This window comes from Tribolium madens, unplaced genomic scaffold (genome assembly GCF_015345945.1).
Source record: "Tribolium madens isolate multiple individuals breed KSU strain unplaced genomic scaffold, Tmad_KSU_1.1 Scaffold_7;HRSCAF=85;Tcas5.2_LG10, whole genome shotgun sequence".
Classification (NCBI taxonomy): domain Eukaryota; kingdom Metazoa; phylum Arthropoda; class Insecta; order Coleoptera; family Tenebrionidae; genus Tribolium; species Tribolium madens.
The window spans coordinates 6,659,862-6,682,781 of NW_025401050.1; the positions used below are offsets into that span (position 1 = coordinate 6,659,862).

The following is a 22,920-nucleotide window of genomic DNA, read 5'->3' on the forward strand; positions in this document are numbered from 1 at the left end:
AAAAAACAGTAAGTTAAAAATTAAAAAACAAAATAATCAAGAAAAATGGAGAAATCTTTTTTTATAATGAAAAAATATAATTTTTATTTACTAAAACTAGAAAATAAAATAATACAAATGTTTCTAGAAGTATAAAAAAGGAAATAAGCAAAAAGTGTAGAAGAGACAACAAAGCCTCTGTATTGAAACAAAACTTCGCTTCGTCTTAAATAATTATCGATTGTGTCGTTTAAAACACGTAGGACCTGTTATTATCCATCAAATATCGTGTTTGTGACATAATATGGTATCTTTTTTTAGATCTGGTGTATTATTTCCGTTGCACGCGAGTACCTGTTGATTTTTCTCTACCACGAAAGCCTCTCAAACTCGCTTTAATTGTCTTTGAAATGCCATCTGCTATTTTCGCTCACGCCACATTCTAATTTAACCTAACTCCTCTTCGTTCGGTCTAAATAATTCAGTCATTTTTACCCCAGTGACGTTATTATTGAAGTTGAATGAAGCCTTCCACCCCTTTTCCTCTAAAGTGGAAATGACGTTTTGTAGTACGCGTGAATGTCACAAGCAATGCCACGTGAAGCGCGTGCACATACACACTTAACACAAGAGCTGTCTGATTTATGTAAATACCTGCATTCAGCGATTGTCGTTTGCATCCCTTTCATCTTAAATTGCACGCTTAATGCTTGCTCATCTCTCATAACTTTCCCGTTTAATTCCTGGAGTGTGTGCGCTACGAAATTATAGCAGCTCTAGGGAGAAAAAACGCCAAAGCAAAACGAAAAACAAATCTTGTTCGTGCACTCATTCGAGCCAATCCGTTTACATTAGTGCTTCGGCAAATATTTTAAAATTTAGCGCTACACCAAACGGATTTCCAAAGCGAATGCCCAATTTAGACCGGAATTAATTCCGGATTTTTCACAGAACCGATTTCGAGCGTCTCAATGTAATGCACATATGATGTAAATAATAGTATATTATGTTATTAGGAGTAAAAGTCATAAAGCCAAACCTAGTGAGGCTAGTAATTCAGCTAAACTCACTTTTACTCCAAATAACATATACTATTTTATCCGCAAATGAGAGTAACGAGCAACACTATGATTAGCAAGTAAATGAACAAAATAATTAAAACGCATTGAAAAATTTGTGTTGATTTAACTAGTGGATGACTAGTGTAGTTAGTAGTGAAAAATGTCGAATGCTGAAGTACTTCGTCAAAAACGACAAAAAAAGAGACAACATTAGTGACATTTATTTGTGACATTTAGTCATAAAGTGTGACGTTTGCAGATAAAAAAATATTGCACTAATTTTAGACAACTTTTTGCTTTGCTCGTCGACATAATTGTAAAAAATAGCTATTTATGTATCAAGTACGCAAAATAGGGTTTTAGGGGAGGAATCGTAATTAATGACGAGGCGACGTAAGAGCCGAGTCTTTAATGAGAGGAGTCACCTAAAACCTTTTGCGCACGCGGCGCATACAAGATTTTTTTGTTAAAGCTCCCAAAACACGAATTCACACATCTTACTAATTAAAAAAATATCGTCACCACAGTAACCAATTTTATTTTTTAGTCCGCAAAAATTGTTTTTGGGGACTGAGTACATAAAATAACTGTTTTGCGTACTAATTTATTGAGTCCGGTAAAGACTCATTTTAGGGAGTCCCTAAAACAGCTGTTTTCGGGAGCGAATACAAAAAAACTATTGTAGTACGATTTCTGTTTTTGTTTGTCTTAGGCGTTCCTCAGTGCTCATTTATAGGCCCATTGCTGTACTCATGTTTCATTGTTGTGATGTAACTGACGGGTGTGCATAAATCAGGCATCGCGTTATGAGCACAACAAATCAGATAAAACGAAATTAGTGTAACAATGAGTGTTTCATAAAGCTGATAAAATGATAAGCTCATGTGACTGATTTGGTGTTCATTTAGATTGCAGTAACAGGAATAATATTTACGTAATTAAGGTAATAATAAAGTTGTGTTGTTGGCAACAGGAAAAACATCAACTTCCAACTTAACAATGATTGATTGCTTGTGAAAAGTTAGAAGGGTTTCTTGGATCGATTTGGAGTGCACAAATGTGTTCTACGTTCGAATAGTTCCAATTCGTCTAATTACAAACGACAAAACGGTACAGAAATCTTACAGTAGGTTAAAATCGTTCGTCTTGAGTATGAATATTGTAATTGGGGCTGCAATACCTATATAGTATATATTTCGTTTTATTTAAAACGAAAGTTGAGAAGAAAAATATCTTGAGAATCCATTTAAGTTAATTAATGCTGCGCAGTGGCAGCATTAAACTGCTAGCTTCTAATTGAATAATGAATAATGCATATTATGAAAGGAAAACAAGAACTTACCTCCGCGGTTTTCACTGTCCGCTGGTTTCACTTGGATGGGGCGGTTCATCTGGAAAAAGAACGTCAAAATATTTTTACAAGAACTACGATGAATCAGTGTTAAATATTACTACCGCCGGCTTTTCATGCATTAAATAACAATAAGTTTTTTGTTCTTGCACTAAACAGAACATCTAAGAAGTTTATTATGAATATTTCATAAACATTAGTCCACTAGACATAAGCTAATGGAAAAATCATTAGGGGAGCTTTCGACTGAATTTTTAATAAGAAATTGTAAACTGACGTTGGGAGTGTGCAACATATTTTCCGTCTAGTTCAATTTAAATGACGAGTTTTTTTATGGAAACAAGTCACACTGTACATCAAAACGTATATTTTTTTTTAGAAATTAGATGAAAAGATGACTTACGATCCTACCAAATAGTAAGCTTTTGCATCCAAATTTTAGAAAGGAAGGTGGCCAATTACTCTTCAGAGAGATAGAATTTTTTTCTCATAGGGATGTAATAGTTATTTATTCGACGAGTTTGAGTGTAAATCGGACGGATTATCTCATCGAGTGGGTTATTAAACCACGAGTATAACGAGTGGTTTATCATCCACGAGGTGGAATAAAGCGTCCGATTTACACTCAAACGAGTTGAATACAACATTTTATTCTTCAAATTAGACTCAATAAGCAATAAACTTGCTTTAAATCTGTTAAAAATAATCTGACGTTTCGTATTAAGAAATGCCAAACAGTTGTCAAAACTTTCTTACAGGGGAAAAAAACCGTAAATTTTGACAGTGTCGAAGAATAAACATTTTATCTCTCTTTACGTTTCCCATAGAAATGAGAAAACATAGTGTTAGATTTAATGGCGATACTGGGATACTAAGAGAAATTGTTATATTTGAAGGTTTTCTTAATGGGTTGTAGGAAAAATTACACTTAAGAAAAGTGCCTTTACTTACTTGGGTGGTTACTTCTACATCTGGAAGGAAAACATATACTTTCATCTTTTGTCATAGCTTTAATGCTGGTTTTATTCGCAAATTCATTTGTGTTAATTTTAATAAAAAAATGCTATTTTTGGTTTTTGATTTATTTTAATAAAAATATTATTAAACGTTATTAGAAAAAAAAAATGGAGACAAAAACTCAAAAGCGGAGATAAATCGAGTACCGCTAACATAGCACTGTTGAAATTTTAGTATTCTAAAAGTGCTTTAATTTTTAGTAACTTATTGATTAGAAGACAAAATAATCATGAATTAGGGTGAACAGCTTTTGAGGATGAAAAAAAGGGTGAAGAAAGTAACGATTTTAAGACTAAAGCTCTAGAAAAACTTAGTGTTTGCATGAATTTCAAGTCAAAATAATAAATTACCATAGAGGAAATATTTCATCTATGAAATTACACAAAATTTTGTTGTATGTTACACAGAATAGTTTTTTCTACATACACATCCTTTTTCATCACCGTCTTTGTAACAAGTTTATTTTGCCTCTAATATTAGGCTTACTTAGAGTTTCAAAATAAAAATAAAAGCAAAATTGTGAAAAAAATTGTATGAAAAGCAGCTGTTACCTGAAAGATTTGATTGACATAAATTTATTTTTTTTAATTTCTCAAAATGGAAACATTGTTTTTGTAAATTTTGTTCGGGAAATAGGCTTGTGTATGTTAATATGTTATGCACTAGACAAAATTATCGACAATTTGGTATGCACTTGGGATATTACTATCGATGTTACTCTATAATGAGGGACCCTGAATTTGTGTTTTTTTGGAAACGAACGTATGTCTTGCATAGATTGTTACGTTTAATGAAATGAAATGAAAAGATGTATTACATAGAGTAGATAGAACATTGCTCCAAAAAATGCATACATTTTGTTTGTTCCAGAAAAAAATGTTTTTAGTCAATATTTAACGCAAAATACGGTAAATTCAAGACTTACATTTACCCTTGCCTACTATTTTATCTACACTCACCACTATTTTCGGTGAAAAGCTAAATAACATGTTGCATCCAATTATTGATGCAGCATTTTGAGTTGTGTTTATTTAGTTTAACAATTTTTAAAATGTGTTTAATTAGATTCGAGGCATTTAGTCAGCTGTTGTTTCCCAGTGCCGTGGCAGCCATAATCCCGCGATTTGTTGGGAATAAAATCACTCGAAAAACGTACCAAATAGTTGAACAAAACGCTGAAAAACCGCCACAAACTATCGTTTGGTCAATTTGATCGTAATATTGCCTTAATTAGAATCTCGTCGATCGGCAACAACCGCTATAATTCATACCTCACATGTTCCAATTGCAGAGAGAATTCTGCGCTAATTTACTCTGATGACAGGAAATTAAAGTCGAGCTTCTGTCCATTATAGAGGAATGTTGTTATCGCCTATCAGTACATTTCCAGTGTCTGCTATTATAGCCGTGATATGCGGAATGACCGATGTCTGTCATAAACGCGTAAGAAAGCCGACAGCTGTAATAAATTATTAGATTGAGCCGTTTTCGGATGCGGATATTGATAATATGTCAGTACCTGTCGGTTGTTTTTGATAGGCCCGGAATATAATCACTGAGATTGACCGAAGAAATCGGTTAACGAGCTTTTGTTCAGGCAAATTTTGTAATTTATTTCAGTATTAACCCTCGTGATTGAGGGAGGACGATCGATAGTTGCCACAGCAGGGGCTGAACCAACTCCTGAACAATCAAGGGTGCAGTTTCGCACAATTACAAAATCACAAGATGAGTTATTTATCTCGACTAGAAGCCATAAATTGTCATTATTTGCCACTCATATTGACAAATATCGGTAACTTATGGATGAAGACAGTGAAATGATAAATGGTCAATAAAGTTGGATTAGACGGCGAAACAAAGCGAAAGAAAGATTGCGAAATTCTATATTCGACTAGAATTTTTTTATTGATCCTCTCCTATACCTCGAGCAATTTTCGGAAAGAGCTGACCCACTGCTTGAGATCTTATTGAAAGGGTATTGAAAAGATGAAAAGGCTTTCTTCTTAAAGGAAATGGCCGAAGCAATTACATCAAAACTCCATATTATAATATTTGCCATTTAAGTCAATAGAGAAGAAATTGGGAATAGAAGGAGCAAAAAGCTATAACAGTTCACAAAACCACCAAATCTCACACTAAGTAAAATTTAAGTTCCGTTCGAAACCGTCTGGGTGAAACAACTACATATTTCACTTGACGTGTCAAATGTTATAATGCAGACTTATCAGCATAATTTTATCAACGACTTGAATTCCGAATTTCGGATGCAACAAATGTTTTCTTCCCGTTCGAGGCGGTTATTTATGACCGCATAAAAACGTCCAGAGATATCTCTATTGAATTTAGCAACAGTTGGAACAACCGAGAAACAAATTTCTTAATTGCTTGCCTAATTAATTTCCTCAACCAGATGCTATCGCAAAAATAGGGCCAGGATTTCACTTATATTGGAAGGAAAATCTACGAATAACTAATATTTTGCCCCTGTCATAAAAAAATAATCATTTTATAGTTAAAATGTAATACAATTCAGGTTTTGACCCTAGAAATGTGTTGGATTAAGATCTGGTGAACGTGGTGAATTAACCACAAATTATGTGTTTCAATTAATGTCAATGCGAAGTTTACAAAATAAAAAGTGTTGGATAAAAATCTGGCACATTTCTTTCAACTCATTTGGTTTAAAAAACGTTTAATTAAAAAAAAAAAGGAAAAAGCATAACTACTACAACGTCTTATTTTTATTTAGTATTTTGGATTTAATAAATTGTGGATATACAGGGTGTTAAAAAAACATTGTAAAATATTTAAGGAGGTTGTAGTTTGGACCAAAATAAGTAAAAAAGTCTTAATAAACTTGGGTTTGCAAAGTAACGGTTTCGTTTGAACAGATTGCAAATAAATGTTTCAAAAAACGAATAATTTTTGATATCTCCAAAACCGTTACTTTGTTAAGACTTTTTTGTTTTGGTCCATACTATTACGTATCTCCTAAAATATTTTTCATTTTTTAACACCCTGTAGATGAAAAATACTTTTTCAAAGGAAAACATTGTTAATGGCGTAATAGAAAATTAGATTTTGTATTTGCACACCAAAAATAAAGATTTGTTGTATTAAGATCTGGAAAACGCTGTGGACCTACCTTTAATTATAGAGGGTGCGCAAGAACTCGCGCCTCAGGTACCGTAAGGTAGGATACCAGAAACATGGAAAAAATGTTAAAAAAAAATCTACCCATAAAAATTTCAAAGTTATGAGACTTTAAATTTTGTACTTTGACTCTATATATTTCTGTTGGAAAAATTATTTTCCATGTTTTTTGCTACAGATTATTAGGAGAGGAAACAAGGAAGATGTATCCTAAATTGTAACTCTGTTTAATGTTATTTGTGGGTTTTATTGGCAAAAATTTTTGTGCTTTTCTATGTTTCTGATATCTCATCTTACTTAAAATTTTTTCTTTGGAGGGCGAGTTTTGACACACTCAAAAAATACTTCTGTTGTCTTAACATGAATTCTTGGAATACTTGTTGGATTAAAGTCTGTCAAATGCGGTGGTTAAATTATGTATTCATTTTTTGCAACATGTGTGGTTTAGAAATGCTTATTTTGAAAGATGAAACTTCTTAATAACGTAGTAAGAAAGTGAATTCTATGCAAATATAAATTCAAAATATAAAAGTTTGTTGGATTAGCATCTGGTAAATCCAGTAGTCAAAGTAAATACATATTTATTTCTTGCAACCTATTAAAAATATTTAAATTAGAAAAATCGAAGTTTGAGTGATATATTGAAAAAAAAAATTCTGTCAAAAAAGTTGGATTTAAGGCTTAGAGGTTAACTTCAGTCTCTCAAAATTGTTAACACTGTTAAAGCATCTCCATTTTTTATTAAAACAGTAGAAAGGAGCCAATTATGGTAACTCCAATGGCTCAAAATTTTTAAAACTGTTGAAGCTTTTCTATTTTTTATTAGAACAGGAGAAAAAAATGCTAATTATGGTAGCTTCAATGGTTTAAAATTGTTAAAACTGTTGAAGCTTCTCTATTTTTCATTAAAACATGAGGACGGACCCTAAAGTCCGCAAAATGTTTCATTGTTTTTCTGGCGCAGCCCTTGGGGCAAAAAGGGGAGAGTCACCCCTGATCAGAGATCACGTAATGACGTGCACGTTTTCATTTCGATTTCTCGAATCTGTATCTGATGTGTTATGGCCACTTTATTGATATTTATTCTATTGTAGTTCGCGTTTTAATTAATGATTCAAACGAGTGCCGAGGTTGATTGTTGTCGGTTACAAAACAAGTTTAAAAATGAATCAGTGTAACGTCGTGCAATAATTGATAATATGATAGACAGCACTCGGCTTCAATAAATAAAATTTCCGTGTGTTTTATGATACGCGTTGATGATGTAGAGGCAAAACGAATTGAAATTAATTAATTAATTTCCCAGCCCCTCCGTAAATAGTCGAAATGAAAGGCATGAAATGAAATTTACACAGGGAGGTAAATATAGTTTCATTTATATTGGAGAAGTGTAGGTTTTTCTTTCCAAAGGGAATTTCTCGCCGGCAATCAAATGCTGGCCAAACAAGAGATGTGATAAAAGCGATAAAAAAGATTAGCTCCCCTGTGTCATAAAATTCGATCGTTACATTCAATTAACAAGGTAGAATTGAATCGATATGAGACCGGTGGGAGATCTTAAATTATGGAGAATTAGTGGTCGAAGAGAGAAGACGGAAACTCGCGCTTAACACTTGACTAAAGCAAGACGATTTACAAACGAACAATGATCTATGAAGTCGAGGAATGGAATAGCTGGATCGGATGCAATACGTATTTTGTCCATTTTGTCTTTTTGACATATTGAACTCTGGAACTGCGCTTTGATAAAGTCGACACAACAATTGAAGACATCAATATGGAAACGGTTGAAAAGATCGAAGGTTTTTTGCGCGATGAGAATTGAAACTGCACGAAATTCGGCACAAGAAATAAATAAAAATGCCGTTTTTAATTATTTCAAGTTATTGGAAGTTAAAGATTTAGGTGTGTTTTTCATCTATTGCAGTACTGCAATTTTGGCAAAAAATATGGCAATTTTTTCAGAATATTCTAGTTTCAAGTTTACCTCAAATTGCATTTTTTTAATTTTTTTCAAAAATTTGTCCTTTTATGTTCATGTTTTCAAAAAGACAGTTTAATATAAAACATAAACTTTATAGTAAATCATTTTTGAAACATGCTGTTTACCTTCTTGATGATGCAGTGGGTTAAATTTGTAACAATACAAACGGGACAACCTGTATTTTAACATTTAAATGTCAATAATATACTTTATCAACTTGACAACGGTAAACTATAGTTCCTGTATGTTTAAAGCAACGTTTTAATTCTCCCATCTTGTCAATGACAAATTCAAAGCTTCAAAGCACACTGTTTATCAAAGTGGGATATTAAAATAAAATTTCAATATTAAAATGTTTTTCACCTACAGAGTAATTTTTTTCATACGAGTCACTTTGAACATCTTATAAAGTAAACAAAACTTCGAAATCTCGAAACAGGTCAATTTTTGTTTACAGAGAGACACCTTTTAGTGTACTTTTGAAAATTGTAGCATTAACCCTCATTGTAATACAAACAACCTCTTCAAAATTTTAAATGGCACCATCCCCTTAGTGATACCTCAAATGAAAGATGTTTTGACCAGGAATTCGGTTTTATTTTGAGTTTTGAGTATTTTTTATTTACGTTACGCAGAACAAGATCTAGCACAAATTACTATAAAAGTGCAAAGATAGCTCTAAAATGTCGTCTGCGTTGATTGACAGTAATCAAATGTCAAAAAATTAAACAATTGATTTGTCTAGAAATTTTCTAATTTTTGCTTATTTTTTGAGAAATTCCATGTGGCTCGTTTTAAAAAATCACCCTGTATTTTGTACCATTTTACATATGAGTAATTATTCTAAATTAGCTATAGTTGTCAGATTAGATTTTTAAAAACAAAGAAAAACTAAACACGAAGGTATTTTGTTTCTGCATAATTTTGTATTATTATTAAGCCCACAAGAAATTTCAATATTAAAAAAGCAATAATTCTGTGTTTCTGTATTTAATAATTTGCTGCTGAAATAAATGACATACTTGTCGAGTTTTTAAAAGGACATTGTTTTATTTTTTTAAATATGTGTTATATATATTTTTTGCCAATTTATTTTGCTTTCGGAATTAATTTGTCAAAAGCAATATGAAAGAAATAAAAGTAATGAAAGTTTCAAACAATTATGATAACTATTAAAAAAAATGCTAACAAGCTACTAATTACTTTAATGACGTCACTAAATGCTTTTGTTTGTAGTTATTGCATTTGTTATTACAAATTAAAAAAAAGTTGTCAAAAAGACACGTTTTTAAAACACTAAAGAAATTTAAGAAGCAACCAATAAAAGAGTATGGAATCACAATATTTGTATATTACATAAAAAACAACACAATGTAATTATTTAATTATAATTTATTTGTGTACTCGTAAACAATGTACATAATTAATATGGAACAAAATGGTTAAAAAATGTAGAAACAAGTAAATGAACTAATGTCAATTCAATAATCAAGACCTTGTTGCGCACCAAATGTAAATATCTTCAGCAAACAAACTTTTCATCCTTGACACATTTTTGCATTTCAATTAAAGGTAAACAATCATAAGATCCATAAAACAGTTGTTTGGCAAATGGAATAAGAACTCTATTTAGAAAAATCACTTCTTTACTAGTTTTATTGGGAAAATAAAGACCAGCTCTAGAATATGAGTAGAATTCGTTCCGGGTAAACACTAGTTGCTTTCGCTAAAAAACCGATTCAATTTCAAGCAAAACAACAAACAAATCAATTTAAAAAAATACTACGATTCTGTGAATTGACCAAAATAGATTAATCGACCGGTTTGTCTTCAGACTCTAAATTTTTAATAAAGTAATTTTTTTGTGTTTTTATCTACTTACAGAATTGGGCAAGTCGAAATTGTTCGACTTGACCACCTCCAGTACTTGCACCATATGGCCAACTCTTAGTAAACTGTGACTTCGACGACACACCAAGACGCCGCGACTGGATTGTGGGGTTGTTCGTACGCACCCCTCGAACTCCGGGCGCGTTCTGCGCCCGGAGGAGTGTGCGAGGTGTATCGACGAAACGCAGCCAATCGCACGCGCCTCTTGCACGCACTCCTTATGGCCATTACGCTTCCACATCGATCGTGCAATGAGATGTGCAGTTAGATGGAGTGTTTAGCGACCTGGAGGATTGTCTCGGGCGAATTCGATACGCTCGACTTGGGTTACACCACATACACACACTTTGACGCGATCAGGAGAAACCCTTGACGGAAAAATGCATTATGGAAAATCGATCATAGTGCGTGAAAAAACTAATCAGCTGTGTTATCTTTAAATAAACATCATTGCTGAACGATCTATCCAAACGCGGTTATTTATTTTTAAATAGACTTTGTACTACTACTGTAGAATTGTTTGTTGGGAGACGTAGGAAAAAAATTGTTTCGGAACCTCCAATTTTTGGGTCGGTGCGTTTTTGGATTGACAACTTATCAAATGTGTATCTAATGATGCGTCAGTGTTACTGATTTTTGATCACTCAGTATTTAGAAACGAATGTTTTTTTTTTAAATTAGACACATTTCGATAATCTTCTAATTAAAGTTATGTTGATGTTCCATTTATTATGTAAATCAAATAGATGATAAAACTGTTTACTTTGAGTATCGACAAAATCAATCAAAAATGTCGACAATGCAAACATTGTGTTTTACATATATTATAGGGTTCACTCTAATAACCTAATTTATTGAATTTTGAAAAGAATAAACTTAGTTACATAAGAAAGTTTTTTTAGAAATAAACTTTGAGCTTAAAAAGTTTGGCCTACCAAAAATACTGTGTTAGGAAGATTAATTAGTTAGATCGACAAAAATAGGTAGCAATTATTTTTCAATAAAATTTACAATTCAGTATATGGAATTTAAGCTAAGTATTGTGAATGTTTTTATGTTTTTTCTTGTTATCGTGTTTTTTTATTTGTTTATGTAAATAATACAAAAATACTCAATTCATTATTGCAAGTCAAATTTAAAAAAATCAGATCATTAAGTTTTATATTGTTTTTATTTGAAAATGCTCTGTACTACTATTTTTACTCTATCGAAATTTTTGGGTACTTGGTGTATAAAATGTTTCAGTTTCAACCAATAAATGCGGTTCTACTTGTACACAGACTGCTTTAGCATTATCTCCAAGAATAATTTGTCTGAATACATTTATAACAAAATTTTGTAAAAAATGAAATTCTAAAATAAATAACAATATCTTTTTTGTCTTTTTATCTGTTCGCAGCGCAATGCACTGTATTATTTGTGTCTCCGGTGATAAGTACTCTTGTAAAAGATAAAAAATTGCCCATTTAAAGATTAATTTCTAACATAATTTTAGATTTGAAATTTTTTGTATTTTTTGTATTTTTCTGTTGGTTACAGTGTTTTTTATGTGGCAAATATGACAAAATGTTATTAAGAAAAGTTGTTTAGATTCAACTTTTAGGCTACTACACCAAATTTCAAAATTATTGGCCAACTATAATTTTTCAGGTTTTTTTCAACAAAAACGTAAAAAATGTATTTAGTACTAATATTCTAAATGTAACTTTTTTAGTCTTATTAAAAAAAAATGTTAAAAATAAAATTCTTTAAGTCGTGAATTAATAAATAAAAAACATATTTGGCCGATGATTTTGAAATTTGGTATATTGGTCTAATGTTGATTCTAAACAACTTTTTTAGTAACTTTTGGTCGTATTTGTCACATAAAGGCACTTTACTCTACAAAAAAACAGGTTTCTTAAAACTCCCAAAAGCATACTTAATTTTTTAAAATTTAAATTATGTTAGAAATTAGTCTTTAACTAAGCAGAGCCCCAAAAAATAAAAATTTAAATAGATTTTTTTTTATCTTTTACAAGTGTCCTTTCACCTATTCGAGGACACACTGTATAGTATTTGTTGGATCAACAACAATTATGAAATAAAATAATTCTAAAAAATAGAAAAAAAATTAATAAAGTGTAGATATATTTTAGATTGTTAGACTGTTTTCTACAAAGTGAGTCATGATAGTTCGTTTTCTAAAAAAAATATTTTTTGTCTCTTATTATACCTATACAGGGTGCGCCAGAACTCGCGCCCCAGAGAAAATTTTCAAGTAAGGTAAGATACCAGGAACATGAAAAAAATGTTTAAAAAATTTTATCTGTCAAAAAATTTTGACATTTACTTTTTGACATTTGACATTTTTTTATATCTATTTAATGATACTGATGATCTTGTATATGTTTTTTTACAATTATTTAGTAAAGGGACAAAAATTTTGCCAATAAAACCCACAAATAACATTGAACAGAGTTACAATTTAGGATACAGCTTCCTTGTTTCCTCTTTTAATAGCATATAGCAAAAAAACTTGGAAAATTATTTTTCCAACAGAAATAAATAGAGTCAAAGTGCAAACTTTAAACCCTCATAACTTCGAAATTTTTATAGATAAAATTTTTTTAACATTTTTTCCATGTTCCTGGTATCTTACCTTATATGGCATTTTTCTCTGGGGCGCGAGTTGTGGCGCACCCTGTATATTTATTTACAGTTTTTTATTGTATAAATAATTATCAACAAAATCAGTTTTAATTCAAATTTATATAGTTACAACTATCAAAATGTCAAACCTTTTGATGTCATTTATTAATATGTTTATAACATTCAAATGTAAACAATAAATAAATGAAATTCCAGTGTTATTATTAAACTTTAAAACCCGATTTTGTAAGCAAAATATTAATAATACTAAAAATAAATAAATCGAAACCAGGCAATGAAGCGCCTTTATCCCCTGATTTCACCCCGACCTTCGATTTCCAGTCCCTTCGTAATTATTTATTTAAATTTCGTCGGAAGGTAGAAATAATTAATGCAAATATGCTTATCGTTGGAAGGCGGTAAATCGTCTCGATCAAGAGTAGATTCGAGTCAAGTGAAAAATTCATATTTATATTTATATTCAATATAAGTTTGTTGTGTTTGTATTTTCTTAGCGAGTACAGAAGCTGAAACTCTAAATTAAAATTGTGTTTACGTTGTTGAAATCCGTAAAATTCAAAGGATTAGAACTTATCTGGCGGCAACATTGCCAAGTATGTACGCCTCTATGTACATAAAAGCAAAGTGGTTCACAGTTTGGTGAACTTTCGTCAATCGTTTTAAAAGTTTGCGCGATTTATAGCTGCAAGAATTAAATAAAGTAAATCGATTAAGAATGGGTCAGCTTTGGGGTGGTTTTAGTGACGCCAATGATAGGTGAGACGGGGAACACGTTATGTAAAAATTCTAAATTCGGATTTGGCAACCTTACAAACTGAGGTGGAAAACACTTGCAAATTTATGTTATAATGTTATCGGAAATATTCAAATTAGTCAATACCATAAAAGCAGCGATTGTAATAACCTGAAAACACTTTGGCACCGATTCAAAATCGATGTCACACTCCTATTATTTCTGAATGGAAACAACAAGATTTCGGACTTTTTCTTCCATTTCACGAAAAATTTCAGTTTTTTACGACGACTATTTCTTAAACACTTAAATTTATTAGACCAGATTTTTATCGGCGAGACGCTGATTTTTATAAAAATAACAATTGGTACAAGGTGTAGAACATTGATTTAGGCTTCAGTTTAAGAAAAAAACGGATACTAAAGATATCGTCAAAATCTCTATTACACTGGAAATACTGTGGAAAAGAATAAAATGAAAGAAAACATTGTTTGTAGAAAAAACAAGAAAAACTTTGACAAAGGAATGGTAAACTCGAAGACAAAAGAAACTTTAATAAGGATTCGTTTCCTGCAACGAAAAATATTTTGTAGGTTCAGAGGTAAACAAACAAATAACGAATATAATTAAAAAAAGAATCATTCAGATAAGAGAAAAATTAAAAGTATAAGGAAAGTTGTGAACATCATTTGTTTTGTTCGCAGACTTATTTCATGTTTTCAAACTGTTGGGCTTATAAGGATATGACTTTGTTAAAAAACACGATTGTTACCCTTGTATTAAAACAATAAATTTGTTAAAATGCGTTTCTTTTTTGGGAAAAAAAAATGTCTAAATCACCTTAAAATAAATTTATTTGTGAGTGTATGCACTTTTACATGTTTCTTTAACTAATTGTTAAGCAGTAATTAATTGCAGAAATAAATCTGAAAGTGCTTAACCCATACCTTGCAAAAGTTATAAATATCAGTTGTGTATTTTAGACGATATATAGTTGTTTTCATCACTGTAATGCACCAAAATGCCACACATACATCATGTTTAAAATATGTTTACTGTTGAGTAAAGCTACTTGTAGTAATTCATAATCGTTAGAATCAACACTAATTCAAAGTTGAATTTTTTTGTTCAAATTCAGGGAAAATCAATTTGTCAGCTGCTCGTGCACACACTCCAATCCATCCATGAAATCGACCTTTTGCACACCTCATTTTCATACACTAAGCAAAACAGTCGTGTAATTTACAGCAAACAGAAAACTTTTACTACTGAAAGACTCCACGCGTTGAATTTTCCCAAACAATTCATGTAACTCGCGAGTTTCGAACTTTGACACACAAAAGAACGAACAAACAGAAGCACGCACCATCCATTCATAATGCATGAGTTGGTGCGGTTAATGGAGCACCTCAATAAAAGAAAGGGTGAAATATTTCATATTCTGGGAAGTCCCCGGATTGGCTTATCTCGCACGGCCAGCCGCGGTAAGAAATCGCCCACGGAAAAATATACGCTAAGTGTGAAATATCGGAGGATTAGGGTGGCCTAAGACTTGGGATATTTGTGTACGGTGCAATACTGTTAAGACAAGCAAGTTGGAGGAGCAGCCCAGCGACCCGGGATTTAATTGGTTTCATTTCGTGTTCAGCAGGCCTGAGACGCCGGAAGGAAACTGATTGACGGTGGGACTACGCAATGGAGGTGTCTTGATTAAATCCGATTTAAATAAAGCAAGTCGTTATTGCAAAAAGCGGAGGGTTTGAAAAATCTAGACATTGCCCGGCCATACAATTTCGTCACATCGACGATTCCGAAAATATAAAAAAAGAAATAATTGTGGTGGCAGTTTTTGGCATAGTAGAGGCTATATATATAAAAGAGTTCCGTGACTGACTGACAGACAACGCACAGCCTAAACCACACAAGCTAGAAACATAAAATTTGGCTGTTACGTTCCTTAGAGGGTGTAGAGGTTCGCTAAGAAGGGATTTTTCGAAAATCGTTCTCTAAAGGGGTGAAATAGGGTTCTAAGTTTATCGTGTGCCTTCAGTAGATTCTCGCTGTGCATCGTGCGCTGTACACTTCGCTTTTTACATAATAAAAAAATGTTTATCTGATTTTTATTCTACATTGTTTATTTACTTCACTTCTCTTATTATTATTATTATCTATATAGGTATATACAGGATGTGCCAGAACTCGCGCCCCAGAGAAAATTTTCAAGTAAAGTAAGATATCATGGAACAAGAAAAAAATGTTGAAAAAATTCTCTTTCAAAAAATTTTGACATTTATTTTTTGACATTTGACATTTTTTTATATCTATTTAATGATACTGATGATCTTGTATATGTTCTTTTTTTACAATTATTTAGTAAAGGGACAATAATTTTGCCAATAAAAGCCACAAATAACATTAAACAGAGTTACAATTTAGGATACAGCTTACTTGTTTCCTCTTTTAATAGCCTATATAAAAAAAACTTGGAAAATTATTTTTCCAACGAAAAAATAGAGTCAAAGTGCAAACTTTAAACCCTCATAACTTCCAAATTTTTATAGATAAAATTTTTTAAATATTTTTTCCATGTTCTTGGTATCTTACCTTATATGACATTTTTCTCTGGGGCGCGAGTTCTGGCGCACCCTGTATGAGAGTCCCGTAAAAATTAACAAAGGATTTTTCAAAAATCATTCACTCAGAGGATGAAGTAGGGTGTAAACTTTTAAACGAAGACAGAAACAAGAACTTTGGAAAATTTGTTCCTTAGCGGTTGTGAAGGTGCACTAAGACGAGATTTTAAAAAAATAATAAGTAAACTCCCTTAATAAAGGGAGTAAAACGGGGTGTATACGTTTAAACAAAAATAGAAACATAAAATTTAGAAGATATGTTTTTTAGAGAGTGTACAGGCCCGCTAAGAAAGGATTTTTTGAAAATCAATTTTTAAGAAGAGCGAAACATTTAAACGAAGATAAAAACAAAAAATTTAGGGCACATATTCTTTGGAGGGTGTAGAGGAACACTTAGGAAGGTTGTTTTTGAAAATATATTTATATGGGTTAAACAAAGATAGAAAATAAAATTTGGAAGATATGTTCTTTGGTGGTTGTAAAGCTGCACTAAGACGAGGTTTTTAAGAATCAGTTTCTAAGGAGGTGTACACGTTTAAATGAAGATGAAATTTGGAAAATATAATTCTTAGAGAGTGAAGTGCACTAATCAGGCACTTTTTAAAAACCAACCTATAACGGGATGAAATAGGGTGCAAATATTTAAACGAAATTATAAACATAAAATCTAAAATTTTGACTTTGAAGGGTGTAGTCGAAAATTCAACGAGGTGAAACGGGGTGTAAGTGTTTGTAACATGCTTTCATCATTTTCTTAAAAATCGGCCCTCTGCTTCCGCATTGTTTTGAGTTGATGAATCAAGAAAAAAATATATAAACTGACTAACTTTACATTCCACCTTTGAAATTAACAAAAGTTTATATCGAAATTCTACGTTGACAAAGTCACAGGTGCAAGCTAGTCGATTATAAAACAAGCTACAAAAGCAGTTAAAAAAGTTAAATAATAATGAAAAAGAGGCAAGTCGTTATTGCAGAAAGCGTAGGTGAAAAATCTAGACATTGCCCTGCCATACAATTTTGTCGCATCGACGATTTCTTGAATCTAAAAAAAGGGAAAGTTTTTGGTGTAGTAGAAACTTATGGATTTAAAACAAGCTACAAAAACAGTAAAAAAAGTTAAATAATAATGGAATCGAGACGTTGGGGTCTCCCGAGAGCGGCCAGTGTCCATCCTTTCAATTATTTTCGATGGTTGAAACAATCGCAGAGGTATTTAGTTAAATTGTCGGTCGTATCCTCTAAGATAAAGCAGTGATCGTGCGGCTGCAATGACATCACGTATCGCGCAATCGCCACGGGACGTGCGGTCGTTCGGACAGGGTTGGTAGCCGTGCTGTGGTCGGGGGGCACGTTTCACTTTAATTCAGCCACCCCTAGTACGCCATCTATTTATCTCACTTATATGCGCCCCCAGGTACGCGCCACTGTATTAAAAATAAAGGTGCCGCACGGGAATTGCCATATAATGTTATATAAAAAAAATATTTTATATATCACGTTTATATCCTGGCCGTTTTCATCGTATGTGTGACCCTTTTTTACTTTTCCTGCATTTCGTATGTGGGATGCGTCGGCCGGAAGTGGCGTTGGATGGAAACAAATTGGACGGCGGAGGGTTGAAGACGCTTTCAAACGGGCAAAGGAGGGGACCAAATGGGAAATTTTCACAAAATTAATGCAATTTTTAATACGCAATTGCCAATTCAGCATCCGACAAAGTATTTGTCACACATTGACGCAAAGTGTAAATACAAAAAGAAAAACAAAATATTTTCTGACAAGACTCGCTTGCCTAATATCTCTGTTACCAAACCACTAAAATGCAGCTAAAAACATATTCTAAGAAGAGAAATAGTATACTATTTTTTATGAGCAAAAGTAATATAGTCCTTGCACTTTTGCAAGAAACATTGAATTAAATTGTAAATTATTTTAACAATAGACCTCAATAAAACATAATTTCGAAATAAGTGCTTGCTAAAAAGCAAGTAAAACGAAAAAGTTCTTGTGGATTCTTCAAATGTTTGGCATCACCCGTAACAGTCATAAACCATAAAATAGGTATTTCTTGAAATTATTTTTTATTGAGTTAAAATAATTTACAATTTACATGTAAGTCAACGTTTCTTACAAAAATGCAAAGACTATAAACATGAATTCACTTTTACCCCAAATAACATATACTGCTTTATCCGTAAACGTATTCAGATCGGGAGTAAATGCAACACTATAATTAGCAAGTAAATAAGCAAAATAATAAAAACGCTTTGCATGTAGTAAAATCATAACAACGCTTAAAAACGAACATCACGCGTCAGTATCGAAATGTGTATTGAAATTTTTTAAAATGTATATTAATTTAACTAGTGCAGTTAGTAGTGCAAAATGTCGAATGCTGATGATCTACAATGTACTTCTCCAGAATTTCTCCAGCGAAAGAGAAAAAAATATTGGTAAATGTCATGGTAAAAGAAAAAATTTAATTTTTACTCCATGGCTTAAAGGTAAAACTTTTGGTTGTGACGTTTAGTAATGTTTACGAACAAAAACATGTATCTAACATCAATGGGAAAATTACTATAAGAAAGGTTTAGTAAGATGTTAAGTTGTTTTTAGTATTGAAAAAAATCTATGTGAAGCACGGAAAGGAAAACGTTTTTATCTTTTGAGTGTTTTATTTCTCTTGCTTTCGCTTGGTGAAATGAACATGATTACAAATAATTATTGTGTAAAATTATTAAGCAGAAACCAAACATCTTTTAAAAAAGTTACCGTTTTTAAGAAACTGCCAAATTAGGATAAAATTACAAAAATTAGATTTTTCGAGTAAGGTGGTCGCTAAGATTATTCTGTTTAATTTAATATCAAGTAAGTAACTGTTTTTTTACATTTTATCTTGTTGAGCATTTGTCAGTGTCAGCCTCGGGCAAGTCGCAAATGGGATTATCGTTCGATTTTTGTATTTGTTTCGTGCGTAATCTACGTAATGTGTCGAAGTCGATATTAGGAGTAAAAGTTGTTGGAAGTTTGCTACCTTTCGCACCCTCTCTGTATATATAGTGTAGGAAAACGTGACCGATCTTTCATCTCGCGGGATTGCCTCTGAGATTTCCCCCGATAAAACTATACACTTTTGTTGTAAACTTTAGTAATTCTTTCTCAAATCATCCATCATGAGATCAACAGCACACGTTCTCAATTTCACCGCGAATGTGTTTCCTGAACTTTAGATGTATTGTGAGCCGCTCTACCGCCATTTCGGAAATGAAACGGAACAACGACATTGCCTCCGGCTAGCTCTATACCACACAACAATAATCTAATTGGCAAAAACTTGAAAAAATCATTTTTTGTGAGCGCAGCCGGTCCAAATTATTTATCAAAATCCTCGAGGGTTCCTTTCAAACAAGCCGAAATTACTGAAACAAGTGTAATGGAAATATATGTTTTACAAAGTTTTGAACGCGTTCATAGCTCGGATGAGCCGCGTTACATAAACCACAAATGAAATTAAAAAAGAATACCTGAGTACTTCTGAAAGTAACCAATGAGAATTTACAAATATAATAGAAGCCGAGTTTTGCAACCTTTTATTAGATTAAGTTACGAAAAAGGGAAAAATTCACATAAAGGACTATTGTTTATGATAATCGAGATTAGAACGGCGGAAGAAGGAAGATAAAAGCAGAACTTCAATTTCCGCGAGTCAAATCAAATATTTTCATAATTACGAGAAGCGCTTTCGATTATTGATGAGCGTTTCATTTGTTGAAGTAGTTTCCAGTCACTTCACTTGTCTTGCTGGACATGCCAAAGGCGTTCGGGTTCTATAGCTATCGATTGTATTCTGTCTTCTGTTTAAACTTTACCGGTATTGAAACTAGGGTAAAATACACTCCGCTTGTTTGAGTCTTATCTGGGGAAAGTCGTACAATACGTTCGAATGATAACACGTAGTCACGAGACAGCTATGAGCCCACGTAGAAAACTTTAAACTGGGACTATTCGACAACTGATTTGAATTTTCTTTATCGAAACTTCATGTGCTTTTACGAACTTGGGGAATAAAGGAAATCGAGATGTGACCAAAACCCTGTTTTGTATGCAAAAAACCGAAGAGACAGAAATTGAAAAGATCTAATTATTTTCAAAGTAATTAAGGAAAGGAGTTAAAAGTCGCATTGTTGCAGCAATTGTGTCGATTTAAGTCCAAAGTAAATTAAATCTAATTCAATTAGGAGGACGTGCACATCGAGGAAACCGTTGTTCTTGATATTTGCTTTTATGTTCTATCATAAAAACGTACGAAGTTCTAAATCGACAACAAAGTTGTGTATTCGGGTTCATTGTTCATCGTGCAATTGCTATTTATCTTGATTCGTGAGTCCCGACCGTAAACCGTAATTTATTATTATTGTTATTATATTGTAAAGTTAATAACCCACTTGATGTGCACTTGAGTTATCTTACTACCCGAGTTTTAAATAAAATTTTCGCTCCCTCGATGTGTTGCAATTAATAGTCCTGCCGGTGATAATTGCCAGAGGGGGTGAGACAGTGATTGAGAGGAAGGAGGACAGGCCATCCAGTTACAATAACGAGAAACGTGCTCGTCTTAGCGCCGAGGGAATTCAGCGCATCTTTGGCACAAATAACAAACATTCATGTGCGCGTCCGAATATAGATTCCTCGATTTTATACGTCTTCCAACTTGTTCAGCGATCTGAGTAAACATGTGTTTGTTTGCATAAGCGAAATCGAACAGATTCCTTCCATTTGGTGAGAGCAACAGACCACAGGATTCAGACAACTCGACCAATACAACAAATAACAAAAAAATTCCACAGAATTGACACAAAAACCTAGAAACGCGAAAAGTGATATTTGAGCAAACGCAAAGATATCCTCCATCGAGAAAACACAACCGAATTAAAATGTTGAAAACACTACAAAAATGGTAAAGCTTTAAACCAATTTAAAACTGAAATATGTAAAATTTGTAAAATTATAACTGGTTTTTGATAAGCCAGTTTTTTTTAGAATAAATTTTGCTTCTAAACCATTTACATATGGATTCAATTGTAGGTTATATATATATTTCTCTTAATTTACAGTAAACATTTGTAAAAATATAACAAAAACAAGTTTTGACATAGTTTTAGAAGATTAAGACCAACTTGAATCAAATTACTTTTATGGGAACTTTTATTTAGTTTCAATACGAATTTTCAACAGAGTCTACTAAAATTGATACTAGTTTGAGCCGGTCCAAGTGGGGTTTTGAACTTTCAAATTGTTACTAACTTGTTTTATTATTTTCAAACTTGTTTTATGCAAGCTGTCCAACTGGTTTCAAACAATTTTTATTCAATTTTAGTGTAATAGAAAATGTGTGCGGTTTTTGTGTATATTTGTAAACAAGCTTATATTGGGTGAATATAATGTACCAAGCGGGTTTTTGTAATCAATTGCCCCCCAGAAAATAAAAATTAAATTGAATTAAAGCAGTATAAAAAATGTGATCGTATTTTAAAAACAAAGTTTTGTTTTGTTTTTGAGTTAGGCGATTTTTTTGTCAAAATTAGAATTAAAATTTTTTTTCGAAAAAATGAAATATAAGGTAGATAGTTGTAATCCTTAGATCATAACCTTTATGAAAAAAAGGGTTTTATAGTGGGTTGCCATTTAAAAAAAAATAAAAATTTAGAACTTAAAAACAAACAAAAATGTTATTCTCGATAAAAGATTACATTTTATAGTACTTTATTATTCATCTTTTTTTTTTCCAAAAAATAAATAGTTTAAGCAAAAAACGTTTGGATTCATACTTTTTATTCACCTGGTATGTAGTTCTCTTTATTAGAGGATAAATTAAACCCGTTTGAGCTAATTTCAATAAGAATTCAATTTAGACCAATTGATTTTAATAAAAAAATTATCAAAAGCATTAGGCTTTAATTTAATTTTAAAACTAATTGAAAAAACAAGTTTTAATAAATTTTTGTTACCGGTTTAAACTAGTTTCTGGGCATTCGTTTTAGTGAAATTATCCAAAATTTAAACCAGTTTTAGACTTATTTTAATACTAATATTTAGAATAAATTAGAGCAAGTTTTGACGTTATTTTAATAAAATATAAACTGAACTAGTTTAGGTATTTTCAAATTGTAATTGGTTTAGGTTTGTTTTAAGTTTCTTGAAATGTTGTACTCGACTGGTTTGGATTTGTTTTGGAAATAGCTTTAAATATGTTTATATGCAATTATTATAAACGTAAAGTTGGTTTAATGCAGTTCGTGTAAAGTTGTAACTTTTTTCAAGCTTTATTCTGTTTCGAAGTTTTTTTTAAAAAGGACTAGTTTCTTTGCAATAAAACTTAAAGCCGTTGTTTGTGCTTGATTAGACGTTTTGGTCTGCAATCAACTGAGACCGGCTTAAACCAGTCCGAATTTGAAAATTTT

General features: G+C 32.0%; 1 protein-coding gene across 20 annotated transcripts in view; it reads right to left on the bottom strand.

The window, feature by feature from the left end:
- The window catches only part of LOC123010289 (CUGBP Elav-like family member 4), a 372,656-nt gene that overhangs the window by 53,379 nt on the left and 296,357 nt on the right, over positions 1 to 22,920 (bottom strand). For 17 of the 20 annotated variants that reach the window (XM_044407045.1, XM_044407033.1, XM_044407034.1 and 14 more), the window contains one exon: positions 2,383 to 2,431. In XM_044407045.1, the coding sequence (XP_044262980.1) occupies positions 2,383 to 2,431 (49 nt within the window). Of the gene's footprint in view, positions 1 to 2,382; positions 2,432 to 10,430; positions 10,607 to 22,920 lie in introns of those variants that run through there. The other 3 variants (XM_044407053.1, XM_044407050.1, XM_044407036.1) reach the window with 2 other exon arrangements.